Source organism: Dendrobates tinctorius, unplaced genomic scaffold (assembly GCF_039654945.1).
Source record: "Dendrobates tinctorius isolate UK_male_01 unplaced genomic scaffold, ASM3965494v1 ptg000219l, whole genome shotgun sequence".
Taxonomy (NCBI): domain Eukaryota; kingdom Metazoa; phylum Chordata; class Amphibia; order Anura; family Dendrobatidae; genus Dendrobates; species Dendrobates tinctorius.
Window position 1 is genome coordinate 5,595,153 of NW_027361886.1, and position 17,635 is coordinate 5,612,787.

At 55.5% G+C, this 17,635-nt stretch overlaps 2 protein-coding genes across 2 annotated transcripts in view; one reads left to right on the top strand and one right to left on the bottom strand.

Annotated features, from left to right (window-relative positions):
• Nucleotides 1-210, bottom strand: part of SUGP1 (SURP and G-patch domain containing 1) — a 78,161-nt gene extending 77,951 nt beyond the window's left edge. Inside the window, exon 1 of the mRNA XM_073555134.1 lies at nt 84-210. Within this exon, the coding sequence (XP_073411235.1) occupies nt 84-210 (127 nt within the window). The remainder of the gene's footprint in view (nt 1-83) is intronic.
• Nucleotides 211-214: 4 nt separating this feature from the next.
• The window catches only part of MAU2 (MAU2 sister chromatid cohesion factor), a 96,745-nt gene continuing 79,324 nt past the window's right edge, over nt 215-17,635 (top strand). The window contains exon 1 of the mRNA XM_073555136.1: nt 215-325. Within this exon, the coding sequence (XP_073411237.1) occupies nt 230-325 (96 nt within the window). The 5' untranslated portion in view covers nt 215-229. The remainder of the gene's footprint in view (nt 326-17,635) is intronic.

The following is a 17,635-nucleotide window of genomic DNA, read 5'->3' on the forward strand; positions in this document are numbered from 1 at the left end:
ACCCGGCGGCTCCATTACACGCCGCAGAGCGCCGGCTGTGCTCGGCTAGTAGCCCCGCTACCCTCCCTAGCCCAGCAGCATACCTGCAGACTTCCTACTCTCCATCTTGCTCGCTCTCTCTCCAACGCCGGCTCCTCCTCCTCCTCCTCCAACAGCACACGGCCTTTCCGGAGCGTGGCATGCCGGGAATTGTAGTCCCTGCGGTGTCATCTATGCTTGCGGTCTATGGATGTGCTGTGAAATAATCCAATCTCCGCAGTCACTGGGGCCAGTACCGGACCGCCATAAGCCCGAGCTTCCTGTAAGGACTGCAGCGTGTGAACAAGTAAGGCGGTTGATAAAAGCAACCTAGGAAGAAAAAACAACTTTTCTTCATGCAGCAAGGCTGGAATATGATGGAAGTGAGGTGGAGTCAGGGGAGACAGAATTACTGGCAGAAGTGCGATCCATTGGTCAGCCAGACCCCTCTGGTCTCAGCCGCCCCCTGTATCTGCGATCACAGGCGAGCCCTGCTGCTAGTCTCCGGACCCACACTGGACAGCCTCCTGTATGGGCTGTGTTCACACATCTATGTGTGGCGAGCCCTGCTGCTAGTCTCCGGATCAACACTGGACAGCCTCCTGTATGGGCTGTGTTCACACAGGCGAGCCCTGCTGCTAGTCTCCGGATCAACACTGGACAGCCTCCTGTATGGGCTGTGTTCACACAGGCGAGCCCTGCTGCTAGTCTCCGGACCCACACTGGACAGCCTCCTGTATGGGCTGTGTTCACACATCCATGTGTGGCGAGCCCTGCTGCTAGTCTCCGGACCCACACTGGACAGCCTCCTGTATGGGCTGTGTTCACACATCCATGTGTGGCAAGCCCTGCTGCTAGTCTCCGGACCCACACTGGACAGCCTCCTGTATGGGCTGTGTTCACACATCCATGTGTGGCGAGCCCTGCTGCTAGTCTCCAGACCCACACTGGACAGCCTCCTGTATGGGCTGTGTTCACACATCCATGTGTGGCGAGTCCTGCTGCTAGTCTCCTGACCCACACTGGACAACCTCCTGTATGGGCTGTGTTCACACAGGCGAGCCCTGCTGCTTGTCTCCGGACCCACACTGGACAGCCTCCTGTATGGGCTGTGTTCACACATCCATGTGTGGCGAGCCCTGCTGCTAGTCTCCGGACCCACACTGGACAGCCTGCTGTATTGGCTGTGTTCACACATCCATGTGTGGCGAGCCCTGCTGCTAGTCTCCGGACCCACACTGGACAGCCTCCTGTATGGGCTGTGTTCACACATCCATGTGTGGCAAGCCCTGCTGCTAGTCTCCGGACCCACACTGGACAGCCTCCTGTATGGGCTGTGTTCACACATCCATGTGTGGCGAGCCCTGCTGCTAGTCTCCAGACCCACACTGGACAGCCTCCTGTATGGGCTGTGTTCACACATCCATGTGTGGCGAGTCCTGCTGCTAGTCTCCTGACCCACACTGGACAGCCTCCTGTATGGGCTGTGTTCACACAGGCGAGCCCTGCTGCTAGTCTCCGGACCCACACTGGACAGCCTCCTGTATGGGCTGTGTTCACACATCCATGTGTGGCAAGCCCTGCTGCTAGTCTCCGGACCCACACTGGACAGCCTCCTGTATGGGCTGTGTTCACACATCCATGTGTGGCGAGCCCTGCTGCTAGTCTCCTGACCCACACTGGACACCCTCCTGTATGGGCTGTGTTCACACATCCATGTGTGGCGAGTCCTGCTGCTAGTCTCCTGACCCACACTGGACAGCCTCCTGTATGGGCTGTGTTCACACAGGCGAGCCCTGCTGCTAGTCTCCGGACCTACACTGGACAGCCTCCTGTATGGGCTGGGGTCACACATCAATGTGTGGCAAGTCCTGCTGCTAGTCTCCTGACCCACACTGGACAGCCTCCTGTATGGGCTGGGGTCACACATCAATGTGTGGCAACTCCTGCTGCTATTCTCCAGACCTACACTGGACAGCCTCCTGTATGGGCTGTGTTCACACATCAATGTGTGTCGAGTCCTGCTGCTAGTCTCCGGACCCACACTGGACAGCCTCCTGTATGGGCTGTGTTCACACATCCATGTGTGGCGAGTCCTGCTGCTAGTGTCCGGACCCACACTGGACAGCCTCCTGTATGGGCTGGGGTCACACATCCATGTGTGGCGAGCCCTGCTGCTAGTCTCCTGACTCACACTGGACAGCCTGCTGTATGGGCTGTGTTCACACAGGCGAGCCCTGCTGCTAGTCTCCGGACCCACACTGGACAGCCTCCTGTATGGGCTGTGTTCCCACATCCATGTGTGGCGAGCCCTGCTGCTAGTCTCCGGACCCACACTGGACAGCCTGCTTTATGGGCTGTGTTCACACATCCATGTGTGGCGAGTCCTGCTGCAAGTCTCCAGATCCACAATGGACAGCCTCCTGTATGGGCTGTGTTCACACATCCATGTGTGGCGAGTCCTGCTGCTGGTCTCCAGACCCACACTGGACAGCCTCCTATATGGGCTGTGTTCACACATCCATGTGTGGCGAGTCCTGCTGCTAGTCTCCGGACCCACACTGGACAGCCTCCTGTATGGGCTGGGGTCACACATCCATGTGTGGCGAGTCCTGCTGCTAGTCTCCGGACCCACACTGGACAGGCTCCTGTATGGGCTGGGGTCACACATCAATGTGTGGCGAGTCCTGCTGCTAGTGTCCGGACCCACACTGGACAGCCTCCTGTATGGGCTGTGTTCACACAGGCGAGCCCTGCTGCTAGTCTCCGGACCCACACTGGACAGCCTCCTGTATGGGCTGTGTTCACACATCCATGTGTGGCGAGCCCTGCTGCTAGTCTCCGGACCCACACTGGACAGCCTCCTGTATGGGCTGTGTTCCCACATCCATGTGTGGCAAGCCCTGCTGCTAGTCTCCGGACCCACACTGGACAGCCTCCTGTATGGGCTGTGTTCACACATCCATGTGTGGCGAGCCCTGCTGCTAGTCTCCTGACCCACACTGGACACCCTCCTGTATGGGCTGTGTTCACACATCCATGTGTGGCGAGTCCTGCTGCTAGTCTCCTGACCCACACTGGACAGCCTCCTGTATGGGCTGTGTTCACACAGGCGAGCCCTGCTGCTAGTCTCCGGACCTACACTGGACAGCCTCCTGTATGGGCTGGGGTCACACATCAATGTGTGGCAAGTCCTGCTGCTAGTCTCCTGACCCACACTGGACAGCCTCCTGTATGGGCTGGGGTCACACATCAATGTGTGGCAACTCCTGCTGCTATTCTCCAGACCTACACTGGACAGCCTCCTGTATGGGCTGTGTTCACACATCAATGTGTGTCGAGTCCTGCTGCTAGTCTCCGGACCCACACTGGACAGCCTCCTGTATGGGCTGTGTTCACACATCCATGTGTGGCGAGTCCTGCTGCTAGTGTCCGGACCCACACTGGACAGCCTCCTGTATGGGCTGGGGTCACACATCCATGTGTGGCGAGCCCTGCTGCTAGTCTCCTGACTCACACTGGACAGCCTGCTGTATGGGCTGTGTTCACACAGGCGAGCCCTGCTGCTAGTCTCCGGACCCACACTGGACAGCCTCCTGTATGGGCTGTGTTCCCACATCCATGTGTGGCGAGCCCTGCTGCTAGTCTCCGGACCCACACTGGACAGCCTGCTTTATGGGCTGTGTTCACACATCCATGTGTGGCGAGTCCTGCTGCAAGTCTCCAGATCCACAATGGACAGCCTCCTGTATGGGCTGTGTTCACACATCCATGTGTGGCGAGTCCTGCTGCTGGTCTCCAGACCCACACTGGACAGCCTCCTATATGGGCTGTGTTCACACATCCATGTGTGGCGAGTCCTGCTGCTAGTCTCCGGACCCACACTGGACAGCCTCCTGTATGGGCTGGGGTCACACATCCATGTGTGGCGAGTCCTGCTGCTAGTCTCCGGACCCACACTGGACAGGCTCCTGTATGGGCTGGGGTCACACATCAATGTGTGGCGAGTCCTGCTGCTAGTGTCCGGACCCACACTGGACAGCCTCCTGTATGGGCTGGGGTCACAAATCAATGTGTGGCGAGCCCTGCTGCTAGTGTCCGGACCCACACTGGACAGCCTCCTGTATGGGCTGTGTTCACACATCAATGTGTGGCGAGTCCTGCTGCTGGTCTCCAGACCCACACTGGACAGCCTCCTGTATGGGCTGTGTTCACACATCCTTGTGTGGCGAGTCCTGCTGCTGGTCTCCAGACCCACACTGGACAGCCTCCTGTATGGGCTGTGTTCACACATCCATGTGTGGCGAGTCCTGCTAGTCTCCGGACCCACACTGGACAGCCTCCTGTATGGGCTGTGTTCACACATCCATGTGTGGCGAGTCCTGCTGCTGGTCTCCGGCCCCACACTGGACAGCCTCCTGTATGGGCTGGGTCACACATCAATGTGTGGCGAGCCCTGCTGCTAGTCTCCGGCCCCACACTGGACAGCCTCCTGTATGGGCTGTGTTCACACATCCATGTGTGGCGAGCCCTGCTGCTAGTCTCCTGACCCACACTGGACAGCCTCCTGTATGGGCTGTGTTCACACATCCATGTGTGGCGAGTCCTGCTGCTAGTGTCCGGACCCACACTGGACAGCCTCCTGTATGGGCTGGGGTCACACATCCATGTGTGGCGAGCCCTGCTGCTAGTCTCCTGACCCACACTGGACAGCCTCCTGTATGGGCTGTGTTCACACAGGCAAGCCCTGCTGCTAGTCTCCGGACCCACACTGGACAGCCTCCTGTATGGGCTGTGTTCACACATCCATGTGTGGCGAGTCCTGCTGCTAGTGTCCGGACCCACACTGGACAGCCTCCTGTATGGGCTGGGGTCACACATCAATGTGTGGCGAGTCCTGCTGCTAGTGTCCGGACCCACACTGGACAGCCTCCTGTATGGGCTGGGGTCACAAATCAATGTGTGGCGAGCCCTGCTGCTAGTGTCCGGACCCACACTGGACAGCCTCCTGTATGGGCTGTGTTCACACATCAATGTGTGGCGAGTCCTGCTGCTGGTCTCCAGACCCACACTGGACAGCCTCCTGTATGGGCTGTGTTCACACATCCTTGTGTGGCGAGTCCTGCTGCTGGTCTCCAGACCCACACTGGACAGCCTCCTGTATGGGCTGTGTTCACACATCCATGTGTGGCGAGTCCTGCTGCTAGTCTCCGGACCCACACTGGACAGCCTCCTGTATGGGCTGGGGTCACACATCCATGTGTGGCGAGTCCTGCTGCTGGTCTCCAGACCCACACTGGACAGCCTCCTGTATGGGCTGTGTTCACACATCCATGTGTGGCGAGTCCTGCTGCTAGTCTCCGGACCCACACTGGACAGGCTCCTGTATGGGCTGGGGTCACACATCAATGTGTGGCGAGTCCTGCTGCTAGTGTCCGGACCCACACTGGACAGCCTCCTGTATGGGCTGGGGTCACAAATCAATGTGTGGCGAGCCCTGCTGCTAGTGTCCGGACCCACACTGGACAGCCTCCTGTATGGGCTGTGTTCACACATCAATGTGTGGCGAGTCCTGCTGCTGGTCTCCAGACCCACACTGGACAGCCTCCTGTATGGGCTGTGTTCACACATCCTTGTGTGGCGAGTCCTGCTGCTGGTCTCCAGACCCACACTGGACAGCCTCCTGTATGGGCTGTGTTCACACATCCATGTGTGGCGAGTCCTGCTAGTCTCCGGACCCACACTGGACAGCCTCCTGTATGGGCTGTGTTCACACATCCATGTGTGGCGAGTCCTGCTGCTGGTCTCCGGCCCCACACTGGACAGCCTCCTGTATGGGCTGGGTCACACATCAATGTGTGGCGAGCCCTGCTGCTAGTCTCCGGCCCCACACTGGACAGCCTCCTGTATGGGCTGTGTTCACACATCCATGTGTGGCGAGCCCTGCTGCTAGTCTCCTGACCCACACTGGACAGCCTCCTGTATGGGCTGTGTTCACACATCCATGTGTGGCGAGTCCTGCTGCTAGTGTCCGGACCCACACTGGACAGCCTCCTGTATGGGCTGGGGTCACACATCCATGTGTGGCGAGCCCTGCTGCTAGTCTCCTGACCCACACTGGACAGCCTCCTGTATGGGCTGTGTTCACACAGGCAAGCCCTGCTGCTAGTCTCCGGACCCACACTGGACAGCCTCCTGTATGGGCTGTGTTCACACATCCATGTGTGGCGAGTCCTGCTGCTAGTGTCCGGACCCACACTGGACAGCCTCCTGTATGGGCTGGGGTCACACATCAATGTGTGGCGAGTCCTGCTGCTAGTGTCCGGACCCACACTGGACAGCCTCCTGTATGGGCTGGGGTCACAAATCAATGTGTGGCGAGCCCTGCTGCTAGTGTCCGGACCCACACTGGACAGCCTCCTGTATGGGCTGTGTTCACACATCAATGTGTGGCGAGTCCTGCTGCTGGTCTCCAGACCCACACTGGACAGCCTCCTGTATGGGCTGTGTTCACACATCCTTGTGTGGCGAGTCCTGCTGCTGGTCTCCAGACCCACACTGGACAGCCTCCTGTATGGGCTGTGTTCACACATCCATGTGTGGCGAGTCCTGCTGCTAGTCTCCGGACCCACACTGGACAGCCTCCTGTATGGGCTGGGGTCACACATCCATGTGTGGCGAGTCCTGCTGCTGGTCTCCAGACCCACACTGGACAGCCTCCTGTATGGGCTGTGTTCACACATCCATGTGTGGCGAGTCCTGCTGCTAGTCTCCGGACCCACACTGGACAGCCTCCTGTATGGGCTGGGGTCACACATCCATGTGTGGCGAGTCCTGCTGCTAGTCTCCGGACCCACACTGGACAGCCTCCTGTATGGGCTGTGTTCACACATCCATGTGTGGCGAGTCCTGCTGCTGGTCTCCGGACCCACACTGGACAGCCTCCTGTATGGGCTGTGTTCACACATCCATGTGTGGCGAGTCCTGCTGCTGGTCTCCGGCCCCACACTGGACAGCCACCTGTATGGGCTGGGGTCACACATCAATGTGTGGCGAGCCCTGCTGCTAGTCTCCGGCCCCACACTGGACAGCCTCCTGTATGGGCTGTGTTCACACATCCATGTGTGGTGAGTCCTGCTGCTAGTCTCCGGCCCCACACTGGACAGCCTCCTGTATGGGCTGTGTTCACACATCCATGTGTGGTGAGTCCTGCTGCTAGTCTCCGGACCCACACTGGACAGCCTCCTGTATGGGCTGTGTTCACACATCCATGTGTGGTGAGTCCTGCTGCTAGTCTCCGGACCCACACTGGACAGTAGGGTGACCGCAAAAAATCGATGTCGGAATTTTGTCCGTCTGGACCCCACAAAACGATTCCCCTTTCCAGATATTGAGATAGCCAAAATTTGAGCTCAATCAAACGACGTTAACCCGTGCCGCTCGTCGCTCAAAGTTTGAAAAAATCCAAATTGAGGTATTTTAAGATTTAGGTATTTTGCATAGTCTGTTAGACTATAAAGAATGTGACAACAACAATGCAGAAATAGCCCTGACCAAATTTTCGAACCATTTGCGGTATTTGAATGCAGAGTTGGTGGGATTATCGTTTTTTGATCCCACCATTACAGACAATGAAAAGTTGTTAATGGCTAATAAATTGCTCAGTAGCACAGATGAACCATCAGAGCACGCTAGGGTTGTAAATCTAAAAGTTAGGAAAGAAAAATTAAAAGACGTAGGAAGTAACCGACTTTAACGACCTTCTGACAAAAGATGAAGAACAAAAGCAATATGTCCTGCAAGTTGTAAGCAAATGCCGATCATTATATTCTGACGTTTCAAAAACTACTTTAACAAAAGCTCTAGAATAGATTAGATAACTATGTAAAATTATCAACTCATGTAGGTTAGCGTGATCTGATGGTTCATCTGTGCTACTGAGCAATTTATTAGCCATTAACAACTTTTCATTGTCTGTAATGGTGGGATCAAAAAACGATAATCCCACCAACTCTGCATTCAAATACCACAAATGGTTCGAAAATTTGGTCAGGGCTATTTCTGCAATGTTGTTGTCACATTCTTTATAGTCTAACAGACTATGCAAAATACCTAAATCTTAAAATACCTCAATTTGGATTTTTTCAAACTTTGAGCGACGAGCGGCACGGGTTAACGTCGTTTGATCGAGCTCAAATTTTGGCTCTCTCAATATCTGGAAAGGGGAATCGTTTTGTGGGGTCCAGACGAACAAGATTCTGACATTTTTTCCCCCCCATATGAGATCCGGTCACCCTACTGGATAGCCTACTGTATGGGCTGTGTTCACACATCAATGTGTGGCGAGCCCTGCTGCTGGTCTCCAGACCCACACTGGACAGCCTCCTGTATGGGCTGGGGTCACACATCAATGTGTGGCGAGTCCTGCTGCTGGTCTCCAGACCCACACTGGACAGCCTCCTGTGTGGGCTGTGTTCACACATCCATGTGTGGCGAGCCCTGCTGCTAGTCTCCGGCCCCACACTGGACAGCCTACTGTATGGGCTGGGGTCACACATCAATGTGTGGCGAGTCCTGCTGCTAGTCTCCTGACCCACACTGGACAGCCTCCTGTATGGGCTGGGGTCACACATCAATGTGTGGCGAGCCCTGCTGCTAGTCTCCGGACCCACACTGGACAGCCTGCTGTATGGGCTGTGTTCACACATCAATGTGTGGCGAGCCCTGCTGCTAGTGTCCGTACCCACACTGGCCAGCTTCCTGTGTGGGCTGTGTTCACACATCCATGTGTGGCGAGCCCTGCTGCTAGTCTCCGGCCCCACACTGGACAGCCTACTGTATGGGCTGTGTTCACATATCCATGTGTGGCGAGTCCTGCTGCTAGTCTCCGGACCCACGCTGGACAGCCTCCTGTATGGGCTGTGTTCACACATCAATGTGTGGCGAGTCCTGCTGCTAGTCTCCGGACCCACACTGGACAGCCTCCTGTATGGGCTGGGGTCACACATCAATGTGTGGCGAGTCCTGCTGCTGGTCTCCGGCCCCACACTGGACAGCCTCCTGTATGGGCTGGGGTCACACATCAATGTGTGGCGAGTCCTGCTGCTAGTCTCCAGACCCACACTGGACAGCCTCCTGTATGGGCTGGGGTCACACATCAATGTGTGGCGAGTCCTGCTGCTAGTCTCCTGACCCACACTGGACAGCCTGCTGTATGGGCTGGGGTCACACATCAATGTGTGGCGAGCCCTGCTGCTAGTCTCCGGACCCACACTGGACAGCCTCCTGTATGGGCTGTGTTCACACATCCATGTGTGGCGAGCCCTGCTGCTAGTCTCCAGACCCACACTGGACAGCCTCCTGTATGGGCTGGGGTCACACATCAATGTGTGGCGAGTCCTGCTGCTAGTCTCCTGACCCACACTGGACAGCCTGCTGTATGGGCTGGGGTCACACATCCATGTGTGGCGAGCCCTGCTGCTAGTCTCCAGACCCACACTGGACAGCCTCCTGTATGGGCTGTGTTCACACATCCATGTGTGGCGAGCCCTGCTGCTAGTCTCCGGACCCACACTGGACAGCCTGCTTTATGGGCTGTGTTCACACATCCATGTGTGGCGAGTCCTGCTGCTAGTCTCCGGACCCACACTGGACAGCCTCCTGTATGGGCTGTGTTCACACATCAATGTGTGGCGAGTCCTGCTGCTAGTCTCCTGACCCACACTGGAGAGCCTCATGTATGGGCTGGGGTCACACATCAATGTGTGGCGAGTCCTGCTGCTAGTCTCCGGCCCCACACTGGACAGCCTCCTGTATGGGCTGGGGTCACACATCCATGTGTGGCGAGCCCTGCTGCTAGTCTCCGGACCCACACTGGACAGCCTCCTGTATGGGCTGTGTTCACACATCCATGTGTGGCGAGCCCTGCTGCTAGTCTCCGGACCCACACTGGACAGCCTGCTTTATGGGCTGTGTTCACACATCCATGTGTGGCGAGTCCTGCTGCTAGTCTGCGGCCCCACACTGGACAGCCTACTGTATGGGCTGTGTTCACACATCCATGTGTGGCGAGTCCTGCTGCTAGTCTCCAGACCCACACTAGACAGCCTCCTGTATGGGCTGGGGTCACACAATAAATGTGTGGCGAGTCCTGCTGCTAGTCTCCGGCCCCACACTGGACAGCCTCCTGTATGGGCTGGTGTCACACATCCATGTGTGGCGAGCCCTGCTGCTAGTCTCCGGACCCACACTGGACAGCCTCCTGTATGGGCTGTGTTCACACATCCATGTGTGGCGAGCCCTGCTGCTAGTCTCCGGACCCACACTGGACAGCCTGCTTTATGGGCTGTGTTCACACATCCATGTGTGGCGAGTCCTGCTGCTAGTCTCCGGATCCACACTGGACAGCCTCCTGTATGGGCTGTGTTCACACATCAATGTGTGTTGAGCCCTGCTGCTAGTCTCCAGACCCACACTGGACAGCCTCCTGTATGGGCTGTGTTAACACATCCATGTGTGGCGAGTCCTGCTGCTAGTCTCCGGATCAACACTGGACAGCCTCCTGTATGGGCTGTGTTCACACAGGCGAGCCCTGCTGCTAGTCTCCAGACCCACACTGGACAGCCTCCTGTATGGGCTGTGTTCACACATCCATGTGTGGCAAGCCCTGCTGCTAGTCTCCAGCCCCACACTGGACAGCCTGCTGTATGGGCTGTGTTCACACATCCATGTGTGGCGAGTCCTGCTGCTAGTCTCCTGACCCACACTGGACAGCCTCCTGTATGGGCTGTGTTCACACATCCATGTGTGGCAAGCCCTGCTGCTGGTCTCCGGACCCACACTGGACAGCCTGCTCTATGGGCTGTGTTCACACATCCATGTATGTCGAGCCCTGCTGCTAGTCTCCGGACCCACACTGGACAGCCTGCTGTATGGGCTGTGTTCACACATCCATGTGTGGCGAGCCCTCCTGCTAGTCTCCAGACCCACCCTGGACAGCCTCCTGTATGGGCTGTGTTCACACATCCATGTGTGGAAAGCCCTACTGCTGGTCTCCGGACCCACACTGGACAGCCTGCTGTATGGGCTGTGTTCACACATCCATGTGTGGCGAGCCCTGCTGCTAGTCTCCGGACCCACCCTGGACAGCCTCCTGTATGGGCTGTGTTCACACATCAATGTGTGGCAAGCCCTGCTGCTAGTCTCCGGACCCACACTGGACAGCCTCCTGTATGGGCTGTGTTCACACATCCATGTGTGGAAAGCCCTACTGCTGGTCTCCGGACCCACACTGGACAGCCTGCTGTATGGGCTCTGTTCACACATCCATGTGTGGCGAGCCCTGCTGCTAGTCTCCGGACCCACACTGGACAGCCTCCTGTATGGGCTGTGTTCACACATCAATGTATGGGCTGTGTTCACACATCAATGTGTGGCGAGCCCTGCGGCTAGTCTCCGGACCCACACTGGACAGCCTCCTGTATGGGCTGTGTTCACACATCAATGTGTGGCGAGCCCTGCTGCTAGTCTCCAGACCCACACTGGACAGCCCCCTGTATGGGCTGTGTTCACACATCCATGTGTGGCGAGCCCTGCTGCTAGTCTCCAGCCCCACACTGGACAGCCTGCTGTATGGGCTGTGTTCACACATCCATGTGTGGCTAGTCCTGCTGCTAGTCTCCTGACCCACACTGGACAGCCTCCTGTATGGGCTGTGTTCACACATCCATGTGTGGCAAGTCCTGCTGCTGGTCTCCGGGCCCACACTGGACAGCCTGCTGTATGGGCTGTGTTCACACATCCATGTGTGGCGAGCCCTGCTGCTAGTCTCTGGACCCACACTGATCAGCCTCCTGTATGGGCTGTGTTCACACATCAATGTATGGGCTGTGTTCACACATCAATGTGTGGCGAGCCCTGCGGCTAGTCTCCAGACCCACACTGGACAGCCTCCTGTATGGGCTGTGTTCACACATCCATGTGTGGCGAGCCCTGCTGCTAGTCTCCAGCCCCACACTGGACAGCCTCCTGTATGGGCTGTGTTCACACATCCATGTGTGGCGAGCCCTGCTGCTAGTCTCCGGCCCCACACTGGACAGCCTCCTGTATGGGCTGTGTTCACACATCAATGTGTGGCGAGCCCTGCTGCTAGTCTCCAGACCCACACTGGACAGCCTCCTGTATGGGCTGTGTTCACACATCCATGTGTGGCGAGCCCTGCTGCTAGTCTCCAGCCCCACACTGGACAGCCTGCTGTATGGGCTGTGTTCACACATCCATGTGTGGCGAGTCCTGCTGCTAGTCTCCTGACCCACACTGGACAGCCTGCTGTATGGGCTGTGTTCACACATCCATGTGTGGCGAGCCCTGCTGCTAGTCTCCGGACCCACACTGGACAGCCTGCTGTATGGGCTGTGTTCACACATCCATGTGTGGCGAGCCCTCCTGCTAGTCTCCAGATCCACCCTGGACAGCCTCCTGTAAGGGCTGTGTTCACACATCCATGTGTGGAAAGCCCTACTGCTGGTCTCCGGACCCACACTGGACAGCCTGCTGTATGGGCTGTGTTCACACTTCCATGTGTGGCTAGCCCTGCTGCTAGTCTCCGGACCCACCCTGGACAGCCTCCTGTATGGGCTGTGTTCACACATCAATGTGTTGCAAGCCCTGCTGCCAGTCTCCGGACCCACACTGGACAGCCTCCTGTATGGGCTGTGTTCACACATCCATGTGTGGAAAGCCCTACTGCTGGTCTCCGGACCCACACTGGACAGCCTGCTGTATGGGCTGTGTTCACACATCCATGTGTGGCGAGCTCTGCTGCTAGTCTCCGGACCCACACTGGACAGCCTCCTGTATGGGCTGTGTTCACACATCAATGTGTGGCGAGCCCTGCTGCTAGTCTCCAGACCCACACTGGACAGCCTTCTGTATTGGCTGTGTTCACACATCAATGTGTGGCGAGCCCTGCTGCTAGTCTCCAGACCCACACTGGACAGCCTTCTGTATGGGCTGTGTTCACACATCCATGTGTGGCGAGTAGTGTTGAGCATTCCGATACTGCAAGTATCGGGTATCGGCCAATATTCACTGTATCGGAATTCCGATACTGAGTTCCGATACTTTTATCATATCAAATACCGGAATCGAAAGTACCCATAATGCTATGAGCCAGTTTGATTTGATTCAGCCAATGACAATCCTCAGAAGTGTGGGCACATCCTGATAGGCATGTAGGCATGTTAACTAATGGCATGGCTGTGATTGGCTGCTGAAATGATGTCATGATGCACTATAAAAGCCGCCGCAGCTGCCATTTCTGGTTCACTCTGCTGTGAATTCAGTTAGGGACAGATCAAGACTGTGAGGGACAGTTAGAGATAGCGATTTTACCAATCACATTGTGCTTTACCCAGGCTACATTCTCAATAAGTGTAGCTTTCTTTTGCCTTGCAGCAGTGTTCACAGCTGTCTGCAAGGTCTGAGTGAGTGCAGCTCACGCTGAGTAGTGTGTCCTGCAGCCACGTGTGGTTGTAGGACGCTCAGTGTGTCACTGCCTCATACATATTTTTCATTTTTTGCTGCTCATTTTTCATTCTCCTATTAGTGTGCACTGTGCATCCATCCGTATCTATATACGTTGGTTGCAAACACTATAGGAGTAGACAGTGGAGCCTCTCTGCAGCCTTTCAGTGCTAGTGCCCAGTTTGCTGCACTCTTCACGGCTGTCTGCGAGGTCTCTGACTGTGTGTGAGTGCAGCTCACGCTGAGTAGTGTGTCCTTCAGCTACGTCTGGTTGTAGGCCGCTCAGCGTGCATCACTGCCTCACACATATTTTTCTTTAATTGCAGCTCATTTTTTATTCTATTAGTGTGCATCCATCCATATCCATCTAAATTGGTTGGTTGCAAACACTATATAGGAGTAGATAGAGGAGCCTTTTTTCTGGCTTGTGCCCTTCATCTGCAGCCAGATTAGTATTACCCTATTTTTTGGAGCCTCATCTTTTGCATTGTAGGTTACCTTCCTGCATTGTAATATCTCCAAAAAGTTAGTGATACTATCGCTTTCAAATCTTTGGTCACATCCTTTTAGTGTTTTTTTCAAAAAAATAAATAAAGTTCACCAAACACTCCATTTCACAGTTGTATAGGCCACATTAGCTCCTATTAAAGTGTAGTCCACACACACACACACTTCATAAAATTAATGGTTCTTATACCTGTTACCAGCTGTTCAGGAATAAGCTCACTAAGCCCCCCCTTTGTACTTTTCTGCCTATCTTTATCAGTCTACCAAAATGAAGAAGGCAGGGAGTAAAGCACGTGGGCATGGAGTTTCAGCAGGGAGAGGACGTGGGGATTCTGCAGGGAGAGGACGTGGGGATCCTGTGCCTGCTGCTGGCACCAGTGAGTCAGCATCCCCCAGTTTCACCAGGCAACAGTCCTTTATGCGCAGTTTTGTAGGACCTCGCCGTACCCCACTGCTGCAGGAGGAACAAATTGAAGCCGTTGTCGGATGGATGGCAGCTAACGCATCGACATAAATGACTTCCACGTCCTCTCAGGGTCAGAGCACTGAAGAGCAACCATCTGTCTCTTCACCACCTGCCAAAGTGCCCAGGCAGTCAGAGAGCCCTGGACAGGAGCCATCACAGTCTCTACTTCTGTTCTCTGAATATGTTGGCTTGGAAAGAGGCGGCCAGCCAAGCAGCATTCAAGAATGTGAAGAAGAGGGAGTATGCAGTGATGCGCAACTTCTTTGTCCCTCTGAATCTGAAGAGGCGGGTGGGCCAGTGCCTATGGTCAGCACACCTCAGTACGCATCAGATGATGACGAGACTCAGGTGCCACTTTCTGGTGCGTACGGTGCTGGCGAGACAACCCAGGAGAAGCAGGTGTTTGAAGAGGGGAGTGTAGATGATGAGGTCCTTGACCCATCATGGCGTGAGGAACAGGAAGGTGGTGGGAGCAGCTCTGAGGAAGAGATTCCCCGAACGGCCAAAACAGGAGGGAGGGGGCAGACTTGGTTGCCTGTAGCCTCCACTTCGGCACCCGTTAGGAGCATTCCTCTTTCAAAAGCCACAACGGGCGCTCCCAAGACTTGCAGTGCGTGGTCCTTTTTTGACACAGTTGCAGATGACATTTGCTTTGTAAATGCAAGCTGTGTCGTCAGAAAGTTAAAAGAGGCAAAAGTGTCAGCAACCTCAATACCACAAATATGTGGAAACGTGCGGACCAAGCACGAGGTGGAGTTACACAGACACACTGAAGACGTAAGCCAACGTACAGCACAACCTACCACCTCTTCAGCTCGTGTTGGGGCCTCTTCCTCCAGCTCACACACATCTGGTTCGGCTTCCTCACAGGATCGCCAAGGAAGAACCTCTGGCACTGTTGTCCGGAGACCCAGTGACATTCCACCCACAGCACCACGTTCCCAGTCATCCTCACACTCCCAGGCCACTCTACAGCCATCGGTAGCACAGGCCTGGGATAAAAGGTGGCTATACTTGGCAAAACATCCCCGAGCACAGGCTCTGAATGCTGGCATTGCCAAACTACTGGCCCTTGAAATGCTGTCATTCAGGCTGGTGGAGACTGACACCTTCCGGAACTTCATGTCATTGGCAGTCCCACAATACACCATGCCCAGCCGCTTTTATTTCAGCAGGCAAGCCGTCCCTGCCCTGCAAAAACATGTGGAGGGAAAAATAAAACATGAGCTACTAAACGCCGTCAGTAGCAAGGTCCACCTGACCACCGAAGTGTGGACCAGTAACCATGGACAGGGACAATACCTTTCCCTCACTGCCCATTGGGTCAATATTGTGGAGCCGGGTACAGATCTGGAGAGTGGCGCTGTACGTGTTCTGCCAACTCCACGGATTGCAGGAATCCAGTCTGTACATATTGACTCCTCCTCCTACTCAAGTTCCTCAGAAACAGCGCTGCAGGAGCCTGTTACGACCGATATGAGCACAGCCATGGCCAAACGTCAACAGGCCGTACTCAAATTAATTTCTATGGAGAATCGAAGCCACACAGCGCAGGAGCTCTGGAATGCCATCAAGCAGGAGAGCGACGTGTGGTTTGTGCCAGCGAATCTCCAGCCGGGCTTGGTAGTGTGTGACAATGGCCGAAATCTGGTGGCAGTTCTTGGCCTAGGCAACCTCACTCACATCCCGTGTCTGGCACATGTGCTGAACTTGGTCGTGCAGAGCTTTCTGAGGGACTATCCGGATCTTGATGCACTGCTGCATAAGGTCCGCATAGAGTGCGCTCACTTGCGGCGTTCCAGCATGGCAAGATCGCGCCTTGCTGCTCTGAAGCGCCGATTACGCCTTCCGGAACATCGCATCATATGTGACCTACCCACCAGGTGGAATTCAACGTTACATATGTTGGAGCGGTTGTGTGAGCAGCAGGCAGCAGTCATGGAGTGCCAGCTGCAGCAGGCGCAAACAAGTCGCACTGTGCACTGTTCACACTTCAGCACCACTGAGTGGGCCTCTATGAAGGACATCTGCCTCGTTTTGCGTGCCTTCGATGATTCCGTGCAGATGATGTACTAGTTAGCATGACTGTCCCCCTTATCTGCCTGCTTCAAAAAACACTGCAAGCACTAAGGGAGGAGGTTTTGGAAGAGGTGGAGGATGAAGAGTCACAAATGCCATCTGCTTCTGGACAGTCTGCGCTAAGTAGTTCCTCACAAAGGCCTAGGCAGGGGACACTTTGTGAGGAGGATGAGGAGGAGTCAATGGAGGAGGAAGACATCTCTCCAGAGGAGGGAGGTACACAATGCTCTAGTCAGTATGTACAGCGAGGGTGGGGTGATGCAGAGCAGGCAGAGATGATGACTCAAGCAGGGGACAGCATTTCTTTGGCAGTTGGGAGTCTGCAGCACATGGTTGATTTCATGCTGCAGTGCCTGAGAAACGACCGCCGCATCGCCCACATTCTCAACACGACTGATTATTGGGTGTACACCCTCCTAGATCCTCGCTACCGGGACAACTTACAAAGCCTCATACCACCGTTGAACCGGGAGCGTAAACTGCGGGAGTACCAAGACACACTGGTGCAGTCCATCATGTTCTCCATTCCAACCAACAGCAGTGCTGCTAGTGCTTTACAAAGCAGCTCTGTGCGTCGATGCAGTGGAGGAAGCTTGGCACAAAGAGGGAGCAGAGGCAGCGCCTCAGCCCAAGGCAAGACCACTATGGCCCAAATGTGGCAAAGTTTTGTGTGTCCGCCATAAATGTCTACACCATCACAGACGGCTCCAGTCAGCAGGAGGCAACGTTTCCGTCAGATGGTGACAGACTACATGTCTTGCCCTGTTAGTGTACTCCCAGATGGCTCTTCCCCCTTCAAGTTTTGGGTCTCAAAGCTGGATACATGGCCAGAGCTTAGCCAGTATGTTTCATGCTCGCCATGTCCGCCATGTCTGTTTTGCCTCATGACCCTGGAGCGGTGTGCACGCGCATCTCATGTCTGCTATCCTGCTTGTTCCCTAGAGCAGTGTGCACACTCACCTCATGTCTGCTGAGCTGCAAGATGCCTGCGCTTCTGCTTTGCCTTCTGTGATCTTCTCGTCATGTCTAGAATCCCTGATC